Below are 19,698 nucleotides of genomic sequence, written 5' to 3' on the forward strand. Positions count from 1 at the left end.
TTGGTTTTGGCGCCACTCTAATCCCAGTAACCTAGATACAATATAAAAGGGGCAGAAAGACACTATTAAGGCCCCCATCTTCTGCCCATGAACTATTTTTCCTCTGCAATGCCTGTCTGCTGTGCCATGCTGCCTTGGAGCCAGCCCATTATGGACTGAAACCTCTACAAACTGTGAGCTAAATAAACCTTTCCTCCTTGAGTATTGGGTATTTTGTCTTAGGCACCAAGAAAAAAGTTAACTAAGACAATCACGTGACCAGAAGAATGACAAAAATCACACAATCACCTCAACAGACACAAAAGCTTTTGACAATATGTAACACCCATTTATGTTTAAAAAAAAATCCTGAAGAAAATAGAAATAGTAAGACTTTTTCTAAATCTGATGCAGATCATTTATGACAAATGTACTGCCAACATTGTATTAAGTGGAGAAAAACTGAAAGCTTTCCCTCTAAAATCAAGAACAAGACAAAGATGTTCACTATCATCACTCCTGTTCAATACAGTACTCAAAACATTAGCCACAGCAATCAGGCAAGAGAAATAAATTTATATAGATAGAGCAAGAACGAGACAGAGGGAAGAAATCAAATTATCATTTGTATGTAACATGGTCCTCTACAAAGACGACCCAAAAAAATTCACTGAAAAGATTCTTAGAATTAATAACTGAATTCAGTAATATCTAAAATCAACACACAACAGGCATAGTGGTACCCACCTATAATACCAAGGATGAGGCAGGAGGATTGCTGCAAATTCAAAGCCAACCTGAACTACATAGCAAGACTCTATCTCAAAAAAAAGCAAAACAAATTATAACCCAGGCATGGTGGCATGTGCATGTAACACCAGGACTCTAAGAGGCTGAGGAAGGAGAGTCCCCATGAGTTCCAGGCCACACTGAATTCAAAACGATGTCTCAAAAAAAGAATGAAAAAGTATGTAGCTTTTTTTCCTAATTAATGTAAAAGACAGCAGTATATAGCAATAATTATAAATATATTTTGTTGGGGAAACAACACAAACAGACTGAATTTATGATTGGATAGCACAAAGAAGGGAAAAGGGGAGAAAGCAAGCCAAGTTTGGAAATGAAGGTCCCCATGACCCCAATGTGGAAGGCTGCTCACCACACGGCGCCTTGGGAACAGGAGTTCTTAGGGTCACCGTCACGGGAGAGCTTTCAGGAGAGTGTTGGCCTCAGACATCTCCTCTTTTTCATGTCTTAGCCACAAGGGAAGCACTTTTGCCATACAACAGGTTCCCTAGCAAAACCTGCCAAAGCCCCCCACACAGGCCGCACATCCAAACGGAATGGTCTACCTCGTCCACCTGGTCCTGGCACAGTCTGTGAGCCTGATTTCCTTCAGGCAATGATTACCAGCAATGGAAGAGGACTGGGAGGGGGGTGGGGGGGTAAAAGCCTCAGCACATTCCAGAAAGGAGCCAGCACTGTCCCCAACCAGGCTGGTACAAAGCAAGGTGTGAACTGTAACTCCCAGAGCGACCATCAAGACAATATCGAGAATCCAGTGACACAAACAAGAGCAGAGGAGGTAGCATAGCTAAGAGCGGGGTGTGGTGGTGCTCTGTGCCTTCAAGCCCAGCACTCAGACGGCAGAGGCACTGGGACTACATAGTGAGCCTCTCTATCAAAAAACACAAATAAATAAAGTTGTCTCTATTAAACATACATTAATTTTATAATTTTTCTCCTTTCTTTTTTTGGTAACACTGAGCACTGAACCCAGGGCCTTCACACCAGCCTACATCCCCAACCCTTCTTTTTTTTTCACTTTGAGACCGGGACTCACTAAGTCACTAGATTGCCCAGGCTGGCCTCCAATTTGAGACTTTCCTGCCTGAGCCTCCCAGAGTGCTGAGATGACAGGCATGGGCCACAACACCCTGAGGATTTTCCTGATTAAGATCAGAGTATCTTCTAAATCAGAACAGTAAACTAGATCAGAGTATCTTCTAAATCAGAACAGTAAACTCAGTAATGATTACCAAATGAGTGCATGCTCATGAAGAATTTGAACTTTGAACCTGTGGGAATCTGTAAGACTGAACTCAAAAATCACATTTTAAAGCAAAGACAGTACCCTCCCACGTTCTCTTTACCTCCTGTAGAAGTTCCCATCACAAGAAAGCTATGATTCCAAAACATCAGCTCACGAAACTAGGATGCCCATATTTTTAAAACACACTCTCAGCAAGAGAAAGAAAGGGAGAGAGATCACCTGCGGCAGCTCCTCTCTAACATGACAGCCCCACAGTGTAGAAAGGCTGGAAACCCAGGGGCGTGATTCTGTTTTCCTTGGGAGTAATGGACTTTAACACTTGCCAAGTAGGCCCCCCTCAAAGAACACAGCCCCCGAGGCCCTATCCTTGGGAGACCATCATACAATAACCCACCCCACCGCACCCCCTGCAGAGGAAAGCGGATTAGGGCAGAAAGGCCAGCCAGGCCACACTGAAAGGTGTGGATGAAGGACTGACAGCCTCTGGCTGGAGAATTCCGGTGGGATCTGGCGTTTCCCATCTGTGTAGGCTGGCAAGTGGCCACATCTGAGTTTAGCATTCAGAATCCATTAAATAGCCGTAAGGGTGCCTCTACCACCCAAGATGGTGCCTTGAACACAGCAACAACCCTTGTGGGGCCCTCAAAAGTCATTCCTCCCCTGCTCCAAAACTTCTGGCACAAAACAGCTTTACAGTGGGGTTCTCAGCCCACAGGCAGAAGAACCTCGGTTTCAAAACAGCAGTGCTGAAAATAACTAGCTAAATGAAAACATCCAATAACTATCCCTGTCTGCCTTCCAAACTAATGCTCTAATCCAAAAAGACTCTGTAAATTGACCAACTAAAGCTCTGAAAGTATTCCCTATACAGCAGGTTTTCCGTGGCCATTCCTTCCCTGGCCTTGGCCCCAAATCAGCACCTTCCACAAGCTATGTATGAGGCTCACCCGCAGCTCCTCCTGGATACCTGCCTGCCCTGCAGGCAGAGGTACTGATGGGGACACGGAGGCCCCACAAAGATATAGCAGTGGGGGCCAGGTCATCCCCCTGCCCCACAGTGTGACCTGCACAACACACCCAGGGAATAGCCAGTGAGCACTAAGATACTTGTAGCCAGGAGTGGCGGGGCACACCAGGAAGCCCAGCACATAAGGCAGGAAGGCTGCAAGTTGGAGCCAAGATTGGGCAATTTAGTGACTTAATGAGACCCTGTCTCAAAATAAAAAAACAAAAAGGGATGGAGATGTAGGTCAATGCAAAGGCCCTGTGTTCATATTCAAATTGCTGTGATTCTCCAAGTTAATGACCCACAAATCAGAAAGCAGCCCTTCACGCACAGTCTCTTGCTCAGTCTCCTTCCCAACATTCTTCCAAAGGAATCTTCAGACAAATGGAAAAGCTTAGCAAGCAGTTTGCCAGTAAAGTACCTCATAGCACAACTTCCCCCATCTAAGGAAGCCTTTTTTAATGCTAACCTAATAGAGGTGACAGACAGAATGTCTACATGGTACACCAGGGACAAGCACAAGGAGGCCCTCAATATGCACAGCTACACTCCATACTCTCTGCCCCCACCCAGGGGCTACACCCAACCCAGCACTAAGACACCCCAACTCCATACAGTCCCGGCCTCCAGGGGTTTTTTTACACTAGTAAAATCCTCCATCATGGAGTATAGGACATGTGGCATTTTCAACAGGAAGCAAAGTTCCCGATGTCCTTAACAGTGGCAGCGACGCCAAGTATAGTGGCATACCCCTATAATCCCTATGGAGGCTGAGGCAGGAGGATTCCCATGAGTTCAAGGCCAGCCTGAAGTACACAGTGAAACCCTAACTCAAAAAACAACTACAGTGGCAGGGAAGACTTAAAAGTATCTTCTTTTTAATTTTTTTTTTCCTAGTACTGGGGATTGAACCACACAGGCCTTCATACTGAGCTACATCTGCAGCATTTTTTAATTTATTTTGAGACAGTCTTGCTAAATCACTAAATTGCCTTAAGTTAGCCCAGTCTGGTGGCATAGTCCTGCAGTGCCTATAGTCTTAAGCACTCAGGAGGCTGAGACAGGAAGCTCTCCACTTCAAGGTCAGCCTGAGCTACATAGCAAGACCCTATCTCAAAAATACAAAAAATAAAATAAGTTGCCTCTTGCTTCAGCCTCCCAGAGTACCATCCTCTGGAGGTCTCCAAGCTCAATGCTCCAGCACAACACAAGGCCACCAACTTCACTACATAAGATGACAAGGGCCAGCAAGAGACAAGGGTCACAAGGTTCTGCTCACCACACTGGGGGGCCTGAGGCCTGTTCAAAGCCTCACCCAGGTTCCCAGTTGGGAGGGCTAGGGTTGGACCTGAGAACGTGCATTCCCCACAGCTTCCCAGGGCTGCCACTGCCATTGTCCCAGAGGCTCCCATCTGAGAGTCACTGCAGGGTGAGCAGAGAGAAGGAATTCAGGACTCAAAGCACAGCAGAAACCAGGTGCTCCTAGTCGTGGCTGCCTGGTTTTTATTTGCTCATCCAGAGAGGCAAAGACCGAGCCGTGAATGGTGGTAATGAAGACCATGACTTTTCTCCTGAAATAAAATGAAATGATCAGTAAATGTCCTTGACTTTCAACACAAATGTTCCTTCTCCAACTTATGAAACCAGTTCTTTGAGTAAAAACTTCTCCAAGCTACTTTCTAAAATTAACAAACTGTTCTTAGAAATGGAAGCAGAAGTTTCACCTTATCATGGCTGACACCTCAGAAATCAGACACTGAGCCAGAATGGTAGTGCACACCTGTCATCCCAGCACTCAGAAGCCTGAGGCAGGAGGATCGCCCCGCAAGTTCAAGGCCAGCCTGGGATACATACTAAGTTCAAGGCCAGCCTGAATTACACTCTTGAGGAAAAAAAGAGAGACAGACAGACAGAGATATATGCAGCTTTGTGGCTGGGAAATACTAGGATGCCCCTCAAAGGCAAGAAGCAAGCTATCGTCTGCAAGTCACATACTTTACCCATGATCTCCTGTAAGGGCAGCCCCCAGCCACTGTGTACTGGGCTGCCTGCAGGTACACACATTAAATAGAGCTGTGTGACGGTGCACACGTGCAGCCCCAGCCACTCAGGAGGGCGAGGCGAGAGCTGAGGGGTTTAAGGTTAGCCAGGACAACATATATGCAAGGCTCTGCCCCTGGCCCCCAAAAATGTTTTATATAGCTTTCATTTTATTAACCCTGAAGTTTATTTTTCCTTTAATAGCTTAGTTTGTATATAATACTGCAGTATTTTGAAGACAATCACTCCAAACCCATAATCTATAAACATCCATAACTTTTGCTATCATTTCCCACTTGCATATGGCTATTACCTATCTACATAGACTGTTTTTCAAACATCAAGGGTACTTCTGTGTGTCTAAGCAATCACACTTCTCTTTAAATTTTCTATAACAAAAAAATGCCTAAATTCCCAGCTTCTCAAATAATCATTACCAATACTGAGAATAAACCCAGGGCCTGACATATGCTAGGTAAGCACGCCATCACTTAATTACAGCTCCAGCTTATAATTAAAATTTTATTTTGAAACTAGGTATATAGTGACACATACCTATAATCCTAGTAACCTAGGAGGCTAAGGCAACAGGATGGTAAATTCAAACTCAGCCTGGGCACATTAACAAAATCTTGTCTCAGAAATAAAAAGAGCTGGGTAGCTCAGTGTGAATGTCCTGGGTACAATCCTTGATACCACCTCCAAAAAATAAGTTGAGAGAAGGTGTTGCTAAATTGCCCAGATAGGCCTTGAATTTGTGATTCTCCTGCTTCAGCTTCCCAAACAGCTAAGATTACCAGGGTGAACCATCACATCCCACTCTCTGTATGTTTTAAACATGTTTACATTTGTGTTAATTGTGAAACATTCCATACATGAACAGAAAGTATCAAAATTCATGTATCGGCCATCAAGATTTAACTAAAAATGTTTTGCCATAACTTTTCTGGAAAATAAAAACCATATCCGCCAGTATGATGATACAGATGCACAGCAGCCCTTCCCTGTCTTGAGAAGCCGTTACCCTAGAGCAGATGCGGTCCTGCCAGGCCAGCATTCAAGTGCTTCACACTCCTGAGGGTCCCTCAGCAGGTACAAATGTTACACGTATTTAGTTATATGTCACAAATGTATTTCTTTTTCTCATTGGTTCCTTTGTTTTCCTCAGTACTCGGGATCGAACCCAGGCCCTCTGCATTGAGCTATATCCAAAGGCCTTCCTTGTTTTGAGACAAGGTCTAAGGTGCTAAACTGCCATGGCTGGGTTCAAACCTGGGATTCTCCACACACAGCCAAACTGTTGACTCCTCACCATTGCAAGATTCCCCAGATGCTGAGACCACAGGGAGCACCCGGCACCCAAACCTTCCAGCCATCCAAGGGTAACTGCTGCCCTCAACCCCACAAGCAGTTCCTTGAGTGGAACTGTAGTGCGGCCGCCTGCCCTCCGTGGGTAGTGCTTATCAGATCCACCCATGGCACTGCGTGTAGCTGCAGCCTGGACAGCCTCACTGCAAGCAGCCAGACCATCACTACTCCTTCATTCCGCTGCCACTGGCTCCCCCCCTCTCTGCCTATGACACACAGCACTGCTGTGACACCCCAGCACACGCCTCTTGGTAGACATGGGCACGCCTTCTGGTGGATACAGAACACAGCCAAAAGTGAAGCTGCCAGATCACAGGACTTGCATATGTTCAGCTGAGTAAATGTTTCCAGTTTTCCAAAGTGACTGGGCCAATTCACACTCCCACAGCCCGAGCTCCAGCTGCCTCACACTCAGGGCCAACACTCTGTTTTCCACCCTTTCTCCCTCAGTCTGGGGTAACAGCACCTCTTAACAGTTGCAGCCAATGAATTCATGGTGGTATGGCAGTTCTTCCTCTTATACTGCAATGCTCCCAGTGTGCAGGCACTCACAGACCACCCTGAGGTCTGAGCACAGCTCAAGCAGCTACAGTAAAGAGCACACGGAGCCTCTTCAGACACTGCACCTCATGGCTGTTCTGAGGGTGCACTCTGAGAGAACCTGCTAATGGACACTCTCCTGGGTAGCTTTTAATGCTCACAGAACAGTGTCGTATCACTAAAAGGAAAGGGTTAAAGAGCTGTCCTCAGAATGCCAGAGGAGGAAGTGCGCTGTCACCCTAGTAATCTAGGATGTCACATTCCTATAATCCAGCACTTGGAGACTGAGGCAGGAGGATCGCTGCAAGATAAACGCCAGACTGGGCCATACAATGAATTTAAGGTCTGCCTGAACTATATAACCACACTGTCTCCAAAAAAAAGTGAAGAGAAACTGAAATTGCAGCTTCCTTCCTAACAACCTGAGACACAGTTGCAAAACAAAGCTCCCAGAAGCCCACACCACCTCCAAAGTATGCTCTTCTCTCCTTCCTGGAGCAAATACTGCTAGGTGCTGTGCCTCTTGTCCTCCTCCCTTGGCCCACACTGGCTTCCTCATATCCCTCAAATCTAGTGGACACCTCCTGGCCATGAAGCTTCTGTACCAACTCTGTGACTAGGAGAGATTCTGTCTCAAAACATAAAAAAGGTTCAGTGCCAGACATAGTGGTACATGCCTATAATCCCAGAACTCCGGAAGCCTGAGACAGAAGGATCTCTGTGAGTCTGAGGCCAGCCTGTGCTGCATAGTGAGTTCAAGGCTGGCCTGAACTACACAGCCAGACCTCAACACAAAAAAAAAAAATCATGGACAAAAGTCACAGCAGGAAATATGGCAATAAACTTTCATTATCTTAGGTTAGGCATACCTTTTTTAGTTAGACATGACATCAAAATCAAAAGCAACAAGGGCTGGCTTTAGCTCAGTGATTCCTTCGATGGTACTTACTTAACCATCTGGTCTGGTGGCTTCCATCAGTCCAGTGGTGTGAGATCTGTGGGCACTCTCCAGCCCTTTAAAAAAAAAAAAAGAAAATCAAAAGCAACAAAAGAGCTGGGCACGATGGCGCCTGCCTGTAATCCCAGCACTCCATGCTAAAGCACATAGTGAAATCCTGTCTCAAAACTGCTGTGCTGTATAAGGCACCACCACAAAGGTGAAAAGACACCCCACAAAATGGGAGACAAAACCTGACCTAATGCACTGATAAGGGACTTCTACATGAAATATATGTGAAGAATTCTTAGAACCCAATTTTTCAAAAAAGAAAAAAACTGCCTAATTTTAAAACTATTGCGGGGGGGGGGGGCATTGCAGGGCTTCTGGGAAGATGGCAGAGTGGTAAACAGCAAGCAAACAGCCTGTTGGAGATTTGGTGTCCAGACCCTGGAATACAGCAACATGAGAAAGAAAAGGAGGCAGGAAGTGGGTTCCCAGGACCCAACCCAGCAAGGATCTAAAGTGAGAACTGAAATCCATTGGGATAACAAACAGAGACAATTGTAATGGGGAACCAATACCCCACTGTCGCAAATAGACAAATCAATTAGAAAAAAAAAAATCAACAAAGAAATATCAGAACTGAAATTTTTGAACAAATGGACTTAGTAGATGTCTACAGTGTTCCAAATCCCCATCAGAATATACATTCTTCTCAGCAGTACACAAGACATTCTCCAAAATAGAGTACATACTAGCACATAGAACATACTTAAATAAATGCAAAGGAACTGAAATTATGAATTGGCAATCAATGGCAACCACAAGAACTTCATAAAAACATGGAAATTAAATAACACCTCCTGTATAACCAAAGGATCATAGATGAAATTAAAGAAAATAGACAGTTTCTACAATTAAACGATAATGTCAATACAACATACTAGAACTTACGGGACATAACGAAAGTAGTCCTATGAGGAAAAGTTATGGTGGAGAATTCTCATATTAGAAAAACGAGAAAGCTCAAATAAACAAATTAATGTTGAACTTCATGCTTCTAGGGAAAAAAGAGCAAGTCAAGCCCTAAGTTCTTATGAGGGAGGAAATTTAATGATCAGAGCAGAAATTAAAGCAATACGAACTAAAAAAACAATATGAAGAATCAATGAATCAAAGAGTTGGTTCTTCGAAAGACTAAATAAAACTGACAAACCCTTAGCCTTATCACAAAAAGGAAAGAAAAGACTTTTCATGCAATAGGCAATGAAAAGGGTGAAATCACAACATATCCTGCAGAAATTCAGAAAATAAATACCTACTTCAAGAACCTGTATTCTAATAAGATGGAAACACAGACGAGGCCAAGGTGTGATGGTGCAGGCCTGTAATCCCAGTACTCAAAAGGCTGAGGCAGGAGGATTGCCATGAATGTAGCCACCCTGGGCTACACAGCGAGCTCAAGGCCACTCTGAACTACAAGGTGACATACTGTCTAACAAACAAAAAAAAATAGTCATAAGCACCTGCCTGGCAAACGCTAGGTCCTAAATTTGATTCCTGGTACAAAAAACAAAAACAAAAACAAACAAACAAAAAATAAATGCACAGATTCTTAGACACACAAGAATTACCAAAGCTGAATCAAGAACATAAAAAAATTCTCAATAAAAAGCCAGAGATGGGGGAATATAGCTCAGGGGCACAAGTGCCTGCTAGGCAAGCACAAGGTCCTGAGTTCAATTCCCAGTCCCACAAAAAAAACGATTTAATTATAAAAAACCCTGACATGGTAGTGCACACATGTAATCCCAGCACTCGGGAGGCTGAGGCAGGAGGATCATTGGGAGTTCAAGACCAGCCTGGGCTACAAAGTAAGCTCAAGGCCAGCCTGAAGTGCACAGTGAGACCTTGTCTCAAAAAGGCAAAAAAAAAAAAAAAAACTAAATAAAACTAATGTCAGTCAGTGAAACTGAAGATGTAATTAAAACCCTGCCAACAAAGAAAAGTGCATGTCCTGACAGATTCACTGCTGAATTCTACAAGAAATTTAGAGAAGACTTAACGCTGCTGCTTCTCAAACTCTTTAATGAAATTAAAGGGGAAACATTATTCCCATATTCATTCCTGAAAGCAAGCATTATCCTGATAACAAAAGTGGAAAAGGATCCAACCAAAAAGAACTACAGGCCAATCTCCCTAATGAACACAGATGCAAAACTCCTCATAAGATACTAGCAAACAAAATGAAGCAAATCATCAAGAAGGTCATATACCACAAGCAAGTACGAGTCATTCCTAGGATACAGGGATGGTTCAACATGCACAGATCAATAAATGTAATATACCATATTCACGGCCAAGGGCAAAAAAACCATGTGACCATCTCAATAGATCCACAAAAAGCATTTGACAAACCCAACACTCATCCATTATTAAAAACCCTATAGAAGGGGCTGGGGATTTAGCTCAGCAGCATAAGCGCCTGCCTTGCAAGCAGGTAGTCATGAGTTTGATCCCCGGTACCGATAAAAAGGAAAAAGACAAAAAAAAAAAAAAAAACCCTATAGAAAACTGAAATAGATGGTCTTTAAGTCAATCTGAGAGAAATCAGTTTTTTGTTTTTTGAATTTTGTTTTGTTGTTTGTCTTTTTGAGACAGAGTCTCACTATGCAGTGCAGGCTGGCCTTGGGCTCACTTTGTATCCCAGGCTGGTCTCAAACTTGCAAGAGCCTCCTGCCTCAGCTTCCTGAGTGCTGGGATTACAGGAGTTTGCCACCACACCCACTTTAACTCAATCTGATAAAAGCCATCTATGATAATCCAATAGCTAACATCACACTAAAATCAGAAACAACACAAAGATGTCCAAGCTGTCATTCATCGTTCTGGGAACGTTAGCCAGAGCATTTATTTATTTAGTTAGTTAGTTAGTTAGTCTTTTTGAGACAAAGTCTTTCTATGCAGTTCAGGCTGGCCTTGAGCTCACTTTGTAGCCTAGGCTGGTCTCAAACTCACAAGGATCCTCCCTGCCTCAGCCTCCCAAGTGCTGGGATTACAGGTGGGAGCCACCACGCCCAGCTAGCCAGAACAATTAAACAAGAGAACCAAATAAAAGGAATAAGAAGAGAAAAGGAAAAAATGAAATTATCATTATTTGCAGATGACATGATACTCTATATAGAAGACCCCAAAACCTCTACCGAAAGACTTCTAGATTTAATAACTAAACTCAGTAGTATATCTGGATACAAAATCAACACTCAAAAATCAACAGCCTGGGTTGGGGATGTAGCTCAGTGGCTAAGTGCTTGCCTAGCATGTACAAGGCCCTAGGTTCAATCCCCAGTTTGGGAAAAAAAAAATCAATAGCCTTCTTGTATACAATTACAAATTCATCGAGACAGAAATTAGGAAACATCTTTCAAAATAGCAAAACAATGAACTACATAGGAAACAATCTTTAACAAAGGAAGTAAAAAACCTCTACATTGAAAACTACAGTACTCTGTAAAAGGAGATTGAAGAAGATATCAGAAAATGGAAAGAAATCCCTTGCTCTGAGGTAGGATGAGCCAATAGAGAAAATGGCCATACTTCCAAAATTGTTATACAGATTTAATGCAATCCCAATCAAAATTCCAACAGCATATGTCACAGAATTAGAGAAAACGATCCTAAAATTCATCTGGAATCAGAAGAGATCTAGAATGGCAAAAGTAATTATGGGCAACAAAGGAAAGGTGAGGGGCATCACAATCCTTGACTTGAAATTATACTACCAAGCTACTGTGATAAAGACAGCATGGGACTGGCCAAAAAAACAAAAAAAAAACAGACCCAAAGATCAGTGGAACACACTCGAAGATACAAAAACAACTGCAGACAAACTCAAGTCACCTTGTCTTTGACAAAAGGACTAACCACATTCACTGGAAGACAGACTTCAGTAAGTGGTGCTGGAAAAGCTGGCTTTCTACACACCTAAGGTTAAAACTAGACCTGTATCCTTCCTATGCACTAAGCTAAAATCAAAATGGATCAAAGATCTAAATATTTTGTTCAATTTTTTTTTTCTTTTTCTTTTTTATCAGTACCGGGGATCAAACTCACAACCACACACTTGCAAGGCAGGCGCTTATTGCCGCTGAGCTAAATCCCCAGCCCTAAAGATCTAAATATTAAAACAGAAACACCAAACCTGCTGGAAGATAGAACAAGTGGAACTCTTGAAGACACTGGTGTAGGCAAAGACTTTATGAACAAACCCCAACTGCACAGAACTATCACAAAGAATCAATAACCAGGATCTCATCTCATTAAAAAGCTTTTTTACAGCAACAGAAACCACCAAAAGAGTGAAGCGACAATCCACAGTGTGGAAAAAATTTTTTGCAGTTGTTCCTTGTTGGTGTCTGTACCTAGACCACCAGTCCCCCAGAAGGGTGCACAGTGAAGGCTCAAAGGAATGAGACACACATGGTCTTTAGGGCTGCAGGAGTGAAATCCTCGGCAGAGCTCATAACTCTGCTAGCTGACGCTATGCAGCCTGTATTTAATCAGAACAAGCAAGGAGTTGAGTGGACAATGGAGGAAACCTGAGTAGGATCTTGGGAGGGGTTCAAGGACCCCTCAGAGCAAAAGACAATACTAATTAAAGAAAACTATCCCCAGAAAGTCTCTCAGTGGCCTCAGCTGTGGCCTATCTTGCCCCCGAGGTGTCTCCTCATTCTCAGTTCAATCTGCCCAGCAGCACCAAAGCCTTGCAGGTGTATTCAGCTTCCGCCCTCCAACAGTTCCTCAGATAAAGAACTACACTCTAGGATACATAAAGCACTCAAAAAAAACCAGAGCCACCCTCATATTCAAAGACCCAAACCGAAAATGGGCATCTGAGATGAATACACATTTCTCAGATGAAGAAACACAAACAGCAAATAGGTATATGGAAAAATATTCTACAATGATCATTCAAGAGATGCAAATTAAAACAACACTGAGACTCCATCTCTCCCTAGAAAGAACTGCCATTATCAAGAAATTGACCAATAACAATGCTGGCAGGGCTGTGAGGAAAAAGGAGCCCTCTCCACTACTGGTAGAGGGTACACCGGCGCAACCACTGTGGCAATCAGGGCAGAGACTCCTCAGAAAAACCTGAAACTAGAGGCTGCACTTGAGCCAGCTATTCCCCTTCTTATCTTCCTGAAAGTATCAAAAGCTTCACACCATAGTAACATATGTGCACCCATGTTTATAGCAGCACAGTTTATAATAGCTAAATCTTGGAAACAGCCCAAATGCTCATTGACCAATGACTGGACAAGGTGTGGGGTTTTTTATACAATGGAGTACTACTCAGCCATACAAAGGACAACCTCGAGACATTCCTCGCTAAACAGATGCGCCTTGTGATCACACTGTTAAGTGACATAAACTGGACAGACATGTTTAAATTCTGCATTGTTCTTTGGTGTGAGAAATGAAATGTGTAAATAAGGACTGAATGTATAACACATACTCTGAAATAGGAAGAAAATGTTCAAATGGGAAGGGGAAGTAGGGAGGGGGAGAGAGAAAGGAAGGAATGGAAAAGAAAATACACGAGACAAGGAGAAATAAAAACAAGGACCAAGGAATATAGCAGAGCAGCGTGGTGCCTGCCTGGCAAGTGTGAGGTCCCAAGTTGGGTTCCCAGTACACACGCATGTGCGCGCGCGCGCGCGCACACACACACACACACACAAAAGGGGAACAAAGCTTTTGTAAATAAGGAAGGGAAGAGGGGTTGAATGGAGGGGAGCAAAATGGGAAGAAAAAGAATAAAGTTACATCATGTACAGGTACAAACTCCCTATGATGAATGTTATTATGTGTATGTAAAATGTAACAATAAAAAATACTAGAAAAAGAAAAGATATGCACAAGGTTTGAATTGTCACATATGTCTCCAGAGAAGATATACCGGTGGCCAAGAGCCAGGTGAAAAGATGTACAACCCCATGATAAGACAGAACTTCACATCCTCAAAGAAGCCTAAAATGGCAAAGACAAACAATGACAATACCAATGAGGATGTGGAGAAATCACAGGGCCTTGGCAGAGTCTGCCGGTGGCAATGTGGGATGCCTGGCTACTGTGGGAAACCACCTGTTACTCAAAAGATTAAATATAAGTTACCAGAGGGTCTAGAAATTTCACTTCTAGGTACTTAAGACAAACAAAAATATCTTCACACAAAACCCATGTCCACAGGTGAATGTTCACAATAGCATTATTCATAATAACCAAAATCAGGAAAGAGTTCAGATGTCTATCAACTGATGAATAAGTAAAATGTAAATTATTCACATAATGGAATAGTATTTGGCAATAAAAAGAAATGAAATACTGATACATGCTACAAGATGAATCAACCTTGAAAACATGCTAGTGACAGAAGCCACTCACCAAAGACCACACACACACACACACACACACACAAAGAAACAAAGAAAGTAAGTCCCAAAGGAAGCAAGTCTCTAAGACAGAAGAGAAATAGCTGACTAGGGCTGGTAGGGACCGAGGATTTCTTTCAAGATGGAAGAAAATGTTCTAAATTAATTGTGTAGATGGTGACACATCTTTGTGTATGTACTAAAAAATATTTTTAAGGTTTATGTTCTGTTTTTCGAGACAGGGTCTCACTATGCTGTTCAGGCTGGCCTTGAACTCACTATGGAGGCCTTCAACTTGTAATCTTCCTGCCTCAGCCTTGAGTCCTGAGATAACAGGTGTGCATCATCACTCCAAGGTAACTAGAAACCATCTAACTGTACACTCTAAAGGAGTGAACTGTATAAAATGCATACTTTATCCCAATAAAGCTAGTAAGTGTTAAAAAGTACTTGATGAGATAGATGTAGTATTGTGCACCATTAGTCCCAGCTACTTGGAAGCTGAGGAAGAAAGATCCTATGTTCAAGCCTACCTGGGTAATGTAGCACGCACCAGTCTCAAAAAAAAAAAAAAAATCTAATGAGCTTTTTTTTTTTTTTTTTAAATCGGTACCGGGGAACGAACTTACAACTGCCTGCTTGCAAGGCAGGTGCTTAAACCACTGAGCTAAATCCCCAGCCCCCTCTCTTCTCTCTAATGAAGATTAACTATATTTTTTTGTTTGTTTTTCAATACCAGAGATCGAACTTATGACCTAACGCTTACCAGGGAGGTGCTTATGCTGCTGAGCTAAAATCCCCAGCCCTTATTTTTCTACTCACACACAGTACAGAACCTGGGCCACAGATGGCTCAAATTTGGAATGATGGTATCTAAAAAGGGAAACCATCACCTACTTTTAAGAGCTGTTTGTGACGGAATGTGGCCACAAAGCTACAGGTTTGCCAGAAAGCAGCCATAGGATGCTGTTGTAGTCAGGATTCAAGAAAAACAATTACATACAGGACAACATAATGTATAGTAGTATTTTATGCTAGTCATTCAGAGTCAAATACAAGAAATGCAGGAAATCTGTCTATACACTAAAGACCTAGAGAATCTAGCTAACAGCCTGGATCCCATAGCAATGTCCTACATGAGTTCAGCTGAAAACCTAGAGCCCATGACCATGCCTCCCACAAGTCCAACTGGAGGCCTAGAGCCCACAACAATGATTCATACGAGTGTTGTTTCATGGATCTGCTCTGGGAAGACCCAAAGGTTAGTGATTGAAGCTAGAAAGTCTGTGCCAGCAGGATAAAGGATCTGTGCTAGTAGGTTGAGGGTTCTGTACTGCAGCCAAGAACCAATGCTTAAAATAAGGACAAGGGCTCCCCCAAAAAGTACCACAGCCATCCTCAGCCACAAAGTCCTGAGCTCCTCTAACTATGAGAACAGCCATGTTTCTTATCAGGAAGCTAGTGTGACAAGGTCCCAAGCTCCTCCAATAACAGCTAAATTTGTATCAGGGAAGCCAGCATGACAAGCTCCTCCAGAACCAACAGCTCCAAACAATAGCACTTAGGAGAACCTACAATGCTACTCTCTTCCTTTCCACTTCTTTTTACGCTGGCAACGGCCCTCAGATGGACCATCTACACTCAGTACTATGCTGATTCAGTTCAGCTGGTGTTTAAGTTGACCATCAGTTTTCAATCCACCACAGATGCTAAGGAACAAATTAAACCCCCAATATAGCACTTTCTTCCCCTGTCCTTATGCTTCCATGAGCTCAAAGGCAGGGACAAAGGTGTTCACTTGAACCACTGTATACAGCATCAAACACTACAGAAGCACAAGCCACTGTCTGAGATCCTGCATTCCTGTGTCATGGCATGCTTTGGACAGCATCTCCTTAATCCTGAAAATCATAGGCACTGTAATCCCATTTTACTGATGCAAAAACTAGAAGCCCAGCTGGCAGTGACCTGCCCAAGGCCACAAAGCCAAGAGTGGCACCCAGTCACCCAATGATACAAAAGCCTGGGCTTCACCCTCTTAACTCACTGCCTCATTCAACATCCAAAACCCTATAAGGAGGAGCAGGGCCAAAGCCAGGCATGCTTGATGGTCTGAACTGTTGACAAATGATGGCAAAACCAACCACTTTACTGTATGTTTGCAAAAAAGCCAAACAAGAAAATGGGTGTAATCTAGCACAAAGACCCGTGCACATACCCTTCCTTGTCAATCACCTGCACACTTCATGCTAAGCTCCCAGATCACAGCACAGCCTACAGGTTTCTGGCCAGGGTTAGCATTCCACAGGGGCTGAGGCCTTGACGAGTCCATGGCATCCCATCCTCATCAACAGCCAAGCCACGCCCAGGTTCCCAGGACAATCACAGACAGGCCATGGCACTAGGCACAGGGAACTGCACATGAATCACACATACCCACGCACCCACACACGCACGTGACATTTCCGCCTGGGAGGAAGCTAATCCCTTCCAAGGAAATGTAAGTACCTACACCACAAGGAAGAAAATCACTGGTTTGCCTAAAATGTCAAGAAAACTGAAGCACAGGACTGAAATCATCACCTCTCAAATGACTTCCTCTGACTCATCTCAGAGGTGAGAGGCACCAGCAAAGGGCCATGGATCTTGAATGTCCACAAATGCCCTCAAGCAGCCTCCAAATAGGTCTCTTCTGCCAGGCATGGCAGCATAAATCTATAATCCCAGTATTCAGGAGGCTGAGGCAGGAGGATTCTGTTGCAAGTTCAAGACCAGCCTGGGTTACAAAGTGAGTTCAAGGACAGCCTGAACTGCATCACAAGACCCTGTCTCCAAAAGAAAAAAAAAAAAAAAAAAAAGGTCTATTCAACTTGATGCAGGCCTTAAAACCCTCCCAGGCCTCTCCTCTCTGGGAACGTTTATACAAGACAAGTCAGATAACTTTTTTCCAGAGTTTAAAAGAAAAAGTATTTTAGCCAATTTGGGGAATCTAAGTAGAAACTCAAAGTTCCAAGAAGGATCCTAATCTCTTTAACAAGACATTTTTAACTTGGTTTTTTGTTTTTGATTTTGTTTTTGAGTCCTCCTCCCGGAGCTGGCTGGTTACATCCACAAGTGACTCAGGTTTTCTAGGATCTCCTGGCACGCAAGTGAAAATGCTTCAAAATTTCTGGTAGGACCTCAGGTTTAAGCCGAGAAAGAGATACAAGGAGACTCTGCATTAGCAAAAAGCTCAGTCTCTCTACTAGAATGCAGAGCAGCCACAGGACACATTGAGTAGGTCCCTCCCAAATGAATCCACTTAGCAAGCCTGTGCATCCCCAGAACTAGGACAAGGCCCTAAGGGCAGACGAGTGAGTACCAAACTGGACCAGAATTCTAAGGCCTGGAAAGTCAGCAGAGCCAATTAGGAACCAGGAAGGATATCACAGAAAGACAAATACCCAGCAGCCCATTTCACCCTTACAACCAAATCTTCATTGAGTTGAAAAACTTTTTTTAAGTTTTCCATGAAAAGGTAGCTAGACTCTCAACCTGTGGGATCTAGACACTCCAAAATTCTAAAGACAAAAGATATTTTGAATGTCTTTTTCTTATTTATTCATTTGTTTCACTTTGTTTTTTTGAAACAGGGTCTTGCTACGTATTCCAGGCCATTTCGAATTCAACAAACCTCCTGCCTGAGCCTCCCAGAATGCTGGGATTATGGGTGTGTAGCACCACACCCTGCCTGCCTGTGAATATTTTAGTGAGTTGAAGGGACCTCAGCCTCTGGTTCCCAAAACTCAAGTGGTCTGTTGCAAAAAGATGGCAACCCAGGAGTTCTTCACTCAACCCAGATGCATTCCAGCTCTGCCTTGCATCCCAAGAATGGTCAGGACCCAGTGTTCAGCAGTCATGTCAGAGTAAAAACCTTGAGCCCAACCAGACAAGAACCTGAATCCACCCACTCTGTCACACAATGATCCCAAGCCACCATCTCACGATGAGATGCTGAAGAGGCTGGGTAGTATGGTCACAGGCCCTCGAAAGATAATCAGGATGGTGAGGTCCAAGACCCTGGCCTGCAAAGACAACAGTCAGAAAGAAACATCTGCCACTCCTTACAGCAGCCACATCTCACTTACCGCGGACAGATGTGGGCCTTGGTGCCCACATCTGTAAAGCAAGGAAAGACATCATAGTCGGACAGGTTAAGACGTTTACAGGACAGCTCAGCGAGGCACCAGAGAAACCACACAGCTCACAGAGAAACTCCGCTGTGCCCAAAAGCCAGCAATGAAGCTCCTCCTGCTCACTAGTCCCTCCCAGGAGAACTCACGTCTCTCATTACCTGCCCAATCACACTCTAAATCCACACAGGGCCCACCTGCCCACACCCTGCTCCTGCCCCTGAGTTCAAATCCCCTCAATTTCTGCCTGAGGACTCAGCCTCACCCATCTCTGTTAAAAAGGAAGATAAGGAACCCTGTTTCCAGTCTCCCTCCTATACACAACACGAGCAGTAAGTAGGATTATGTATATATTTGTTTGTTATTTTTTTGAGAGAGTCTCCTATGTATTTCAGGTTGGCCTTGAATTCAGTTAAGTAGCCCAGGCTGGGCTCAACCTCATAGATTTCCCAGTCTCAGCCTCCTAAATGCTAGGATTACAGGTGTGGCCATCCAACCCAGCTACAGGATTTTTGAAAACCAAACCTGCCTGGCTGGGTGTAGAATGTGTCAGGAGTCCAGGGCAGAAGGTGAAGATACTTAGATGTCCTAGGTCCGAGCCCATCCAAGCCTCCTGTGCTCAGAGGGATGCTTCCAAAAGCAGGGGTTCCACCATCCTGGCTGCTTCTCAAATGTGCCAGCTCCAAGTGATTGGGGCCTCGGTGTGCCCCAGAGGCCACTCCAATAGCTGGACTCACCACTGAACTCCCCAGAGACCTCAGAAACCCGAGGAGCAGTCCTGCTGTCATGTTCTCCTCCAAGAGGGGAGCAGACGCAGTAACATCTCCCTGAAGGTGTCTCTCCCTCTACTCTACATTGCAAATAAATGTGAAGCGAGTCCAGATACTCCTCTAAAATTGTTTTAAAACAAGATCCCATAGTTTAGCACTCTGGGAGACTGATGCAGTAGGATCACAAGTTCAAGCCCAGTCTGAACAATTTAGTGACTCAGGGAGATCCTGTCTCAAAACAAAAAGTAAAAATAAAGTAGGGGGACCATGGAAAATGAGCTACAAAGATCACTGTGAGTTTGAAGCCAGCCTCAACTACATACATAGTGAGACCCTGTCTCACAAACTCATTGTAAAGGCTCTAGGTTCAATCCTTAACTTCCACCTCAAGAA

The 19,698-nt window shown here is 43.8% G+C and overlaps 1 protein-coding gene across 3 annotated transcripts in view; it reads right to left on the reverse strand.

Moving 5' to 3' along the window:
• The window catches only part of Snx8 (sorting nexin 8), a 51,133-nt gene that overhangs the window by 22,125 nt on the left and 9,310 nt on the right, over positions 1 to 19,698 (reverse strand). The window contains exon 2 of one of the 3 annotated variants that reach the window (XM_013152633.3): positions 7,936 to 8,000. The exons of 1 other annotated variant lie outside the window; for it this stretch is intronic. Coding sequence is in view for 1 of the 2 variants with exons in the window: in XM_063234042.1 (XP_063090112.1) it covers positions 18,491 to 18,545 (55 nt within the window). In the remaining variant the exon portion in view is untranslated. Of the gene's footprint in view, positions 1 to 7,935; positions 8,001 to 18,490; positions 18,648 to 19,698 lie in introns of those variants that run through there. One more of the 3 variants, XM_063234042.1, reaches the window with a different exon arrangement.

Source organism: Cavia porcellus, unplaced genomic scaffold (assembly GCF_034190915.1).
Source record: "Cavia porcellus strain 051 isolate PalLab524CR breed Dunkin Hartley unplaced genomic scaffold, mCavPor4.1 scaffold_23, whole genome shotgun sequence".
Taxonomy (NCBI): domain Eukaryota; kingdom Metazoa; phylum Chordata; class Mammalia; order Rodentia; family Caviidae; genus Cavia; species Cavia porcellus.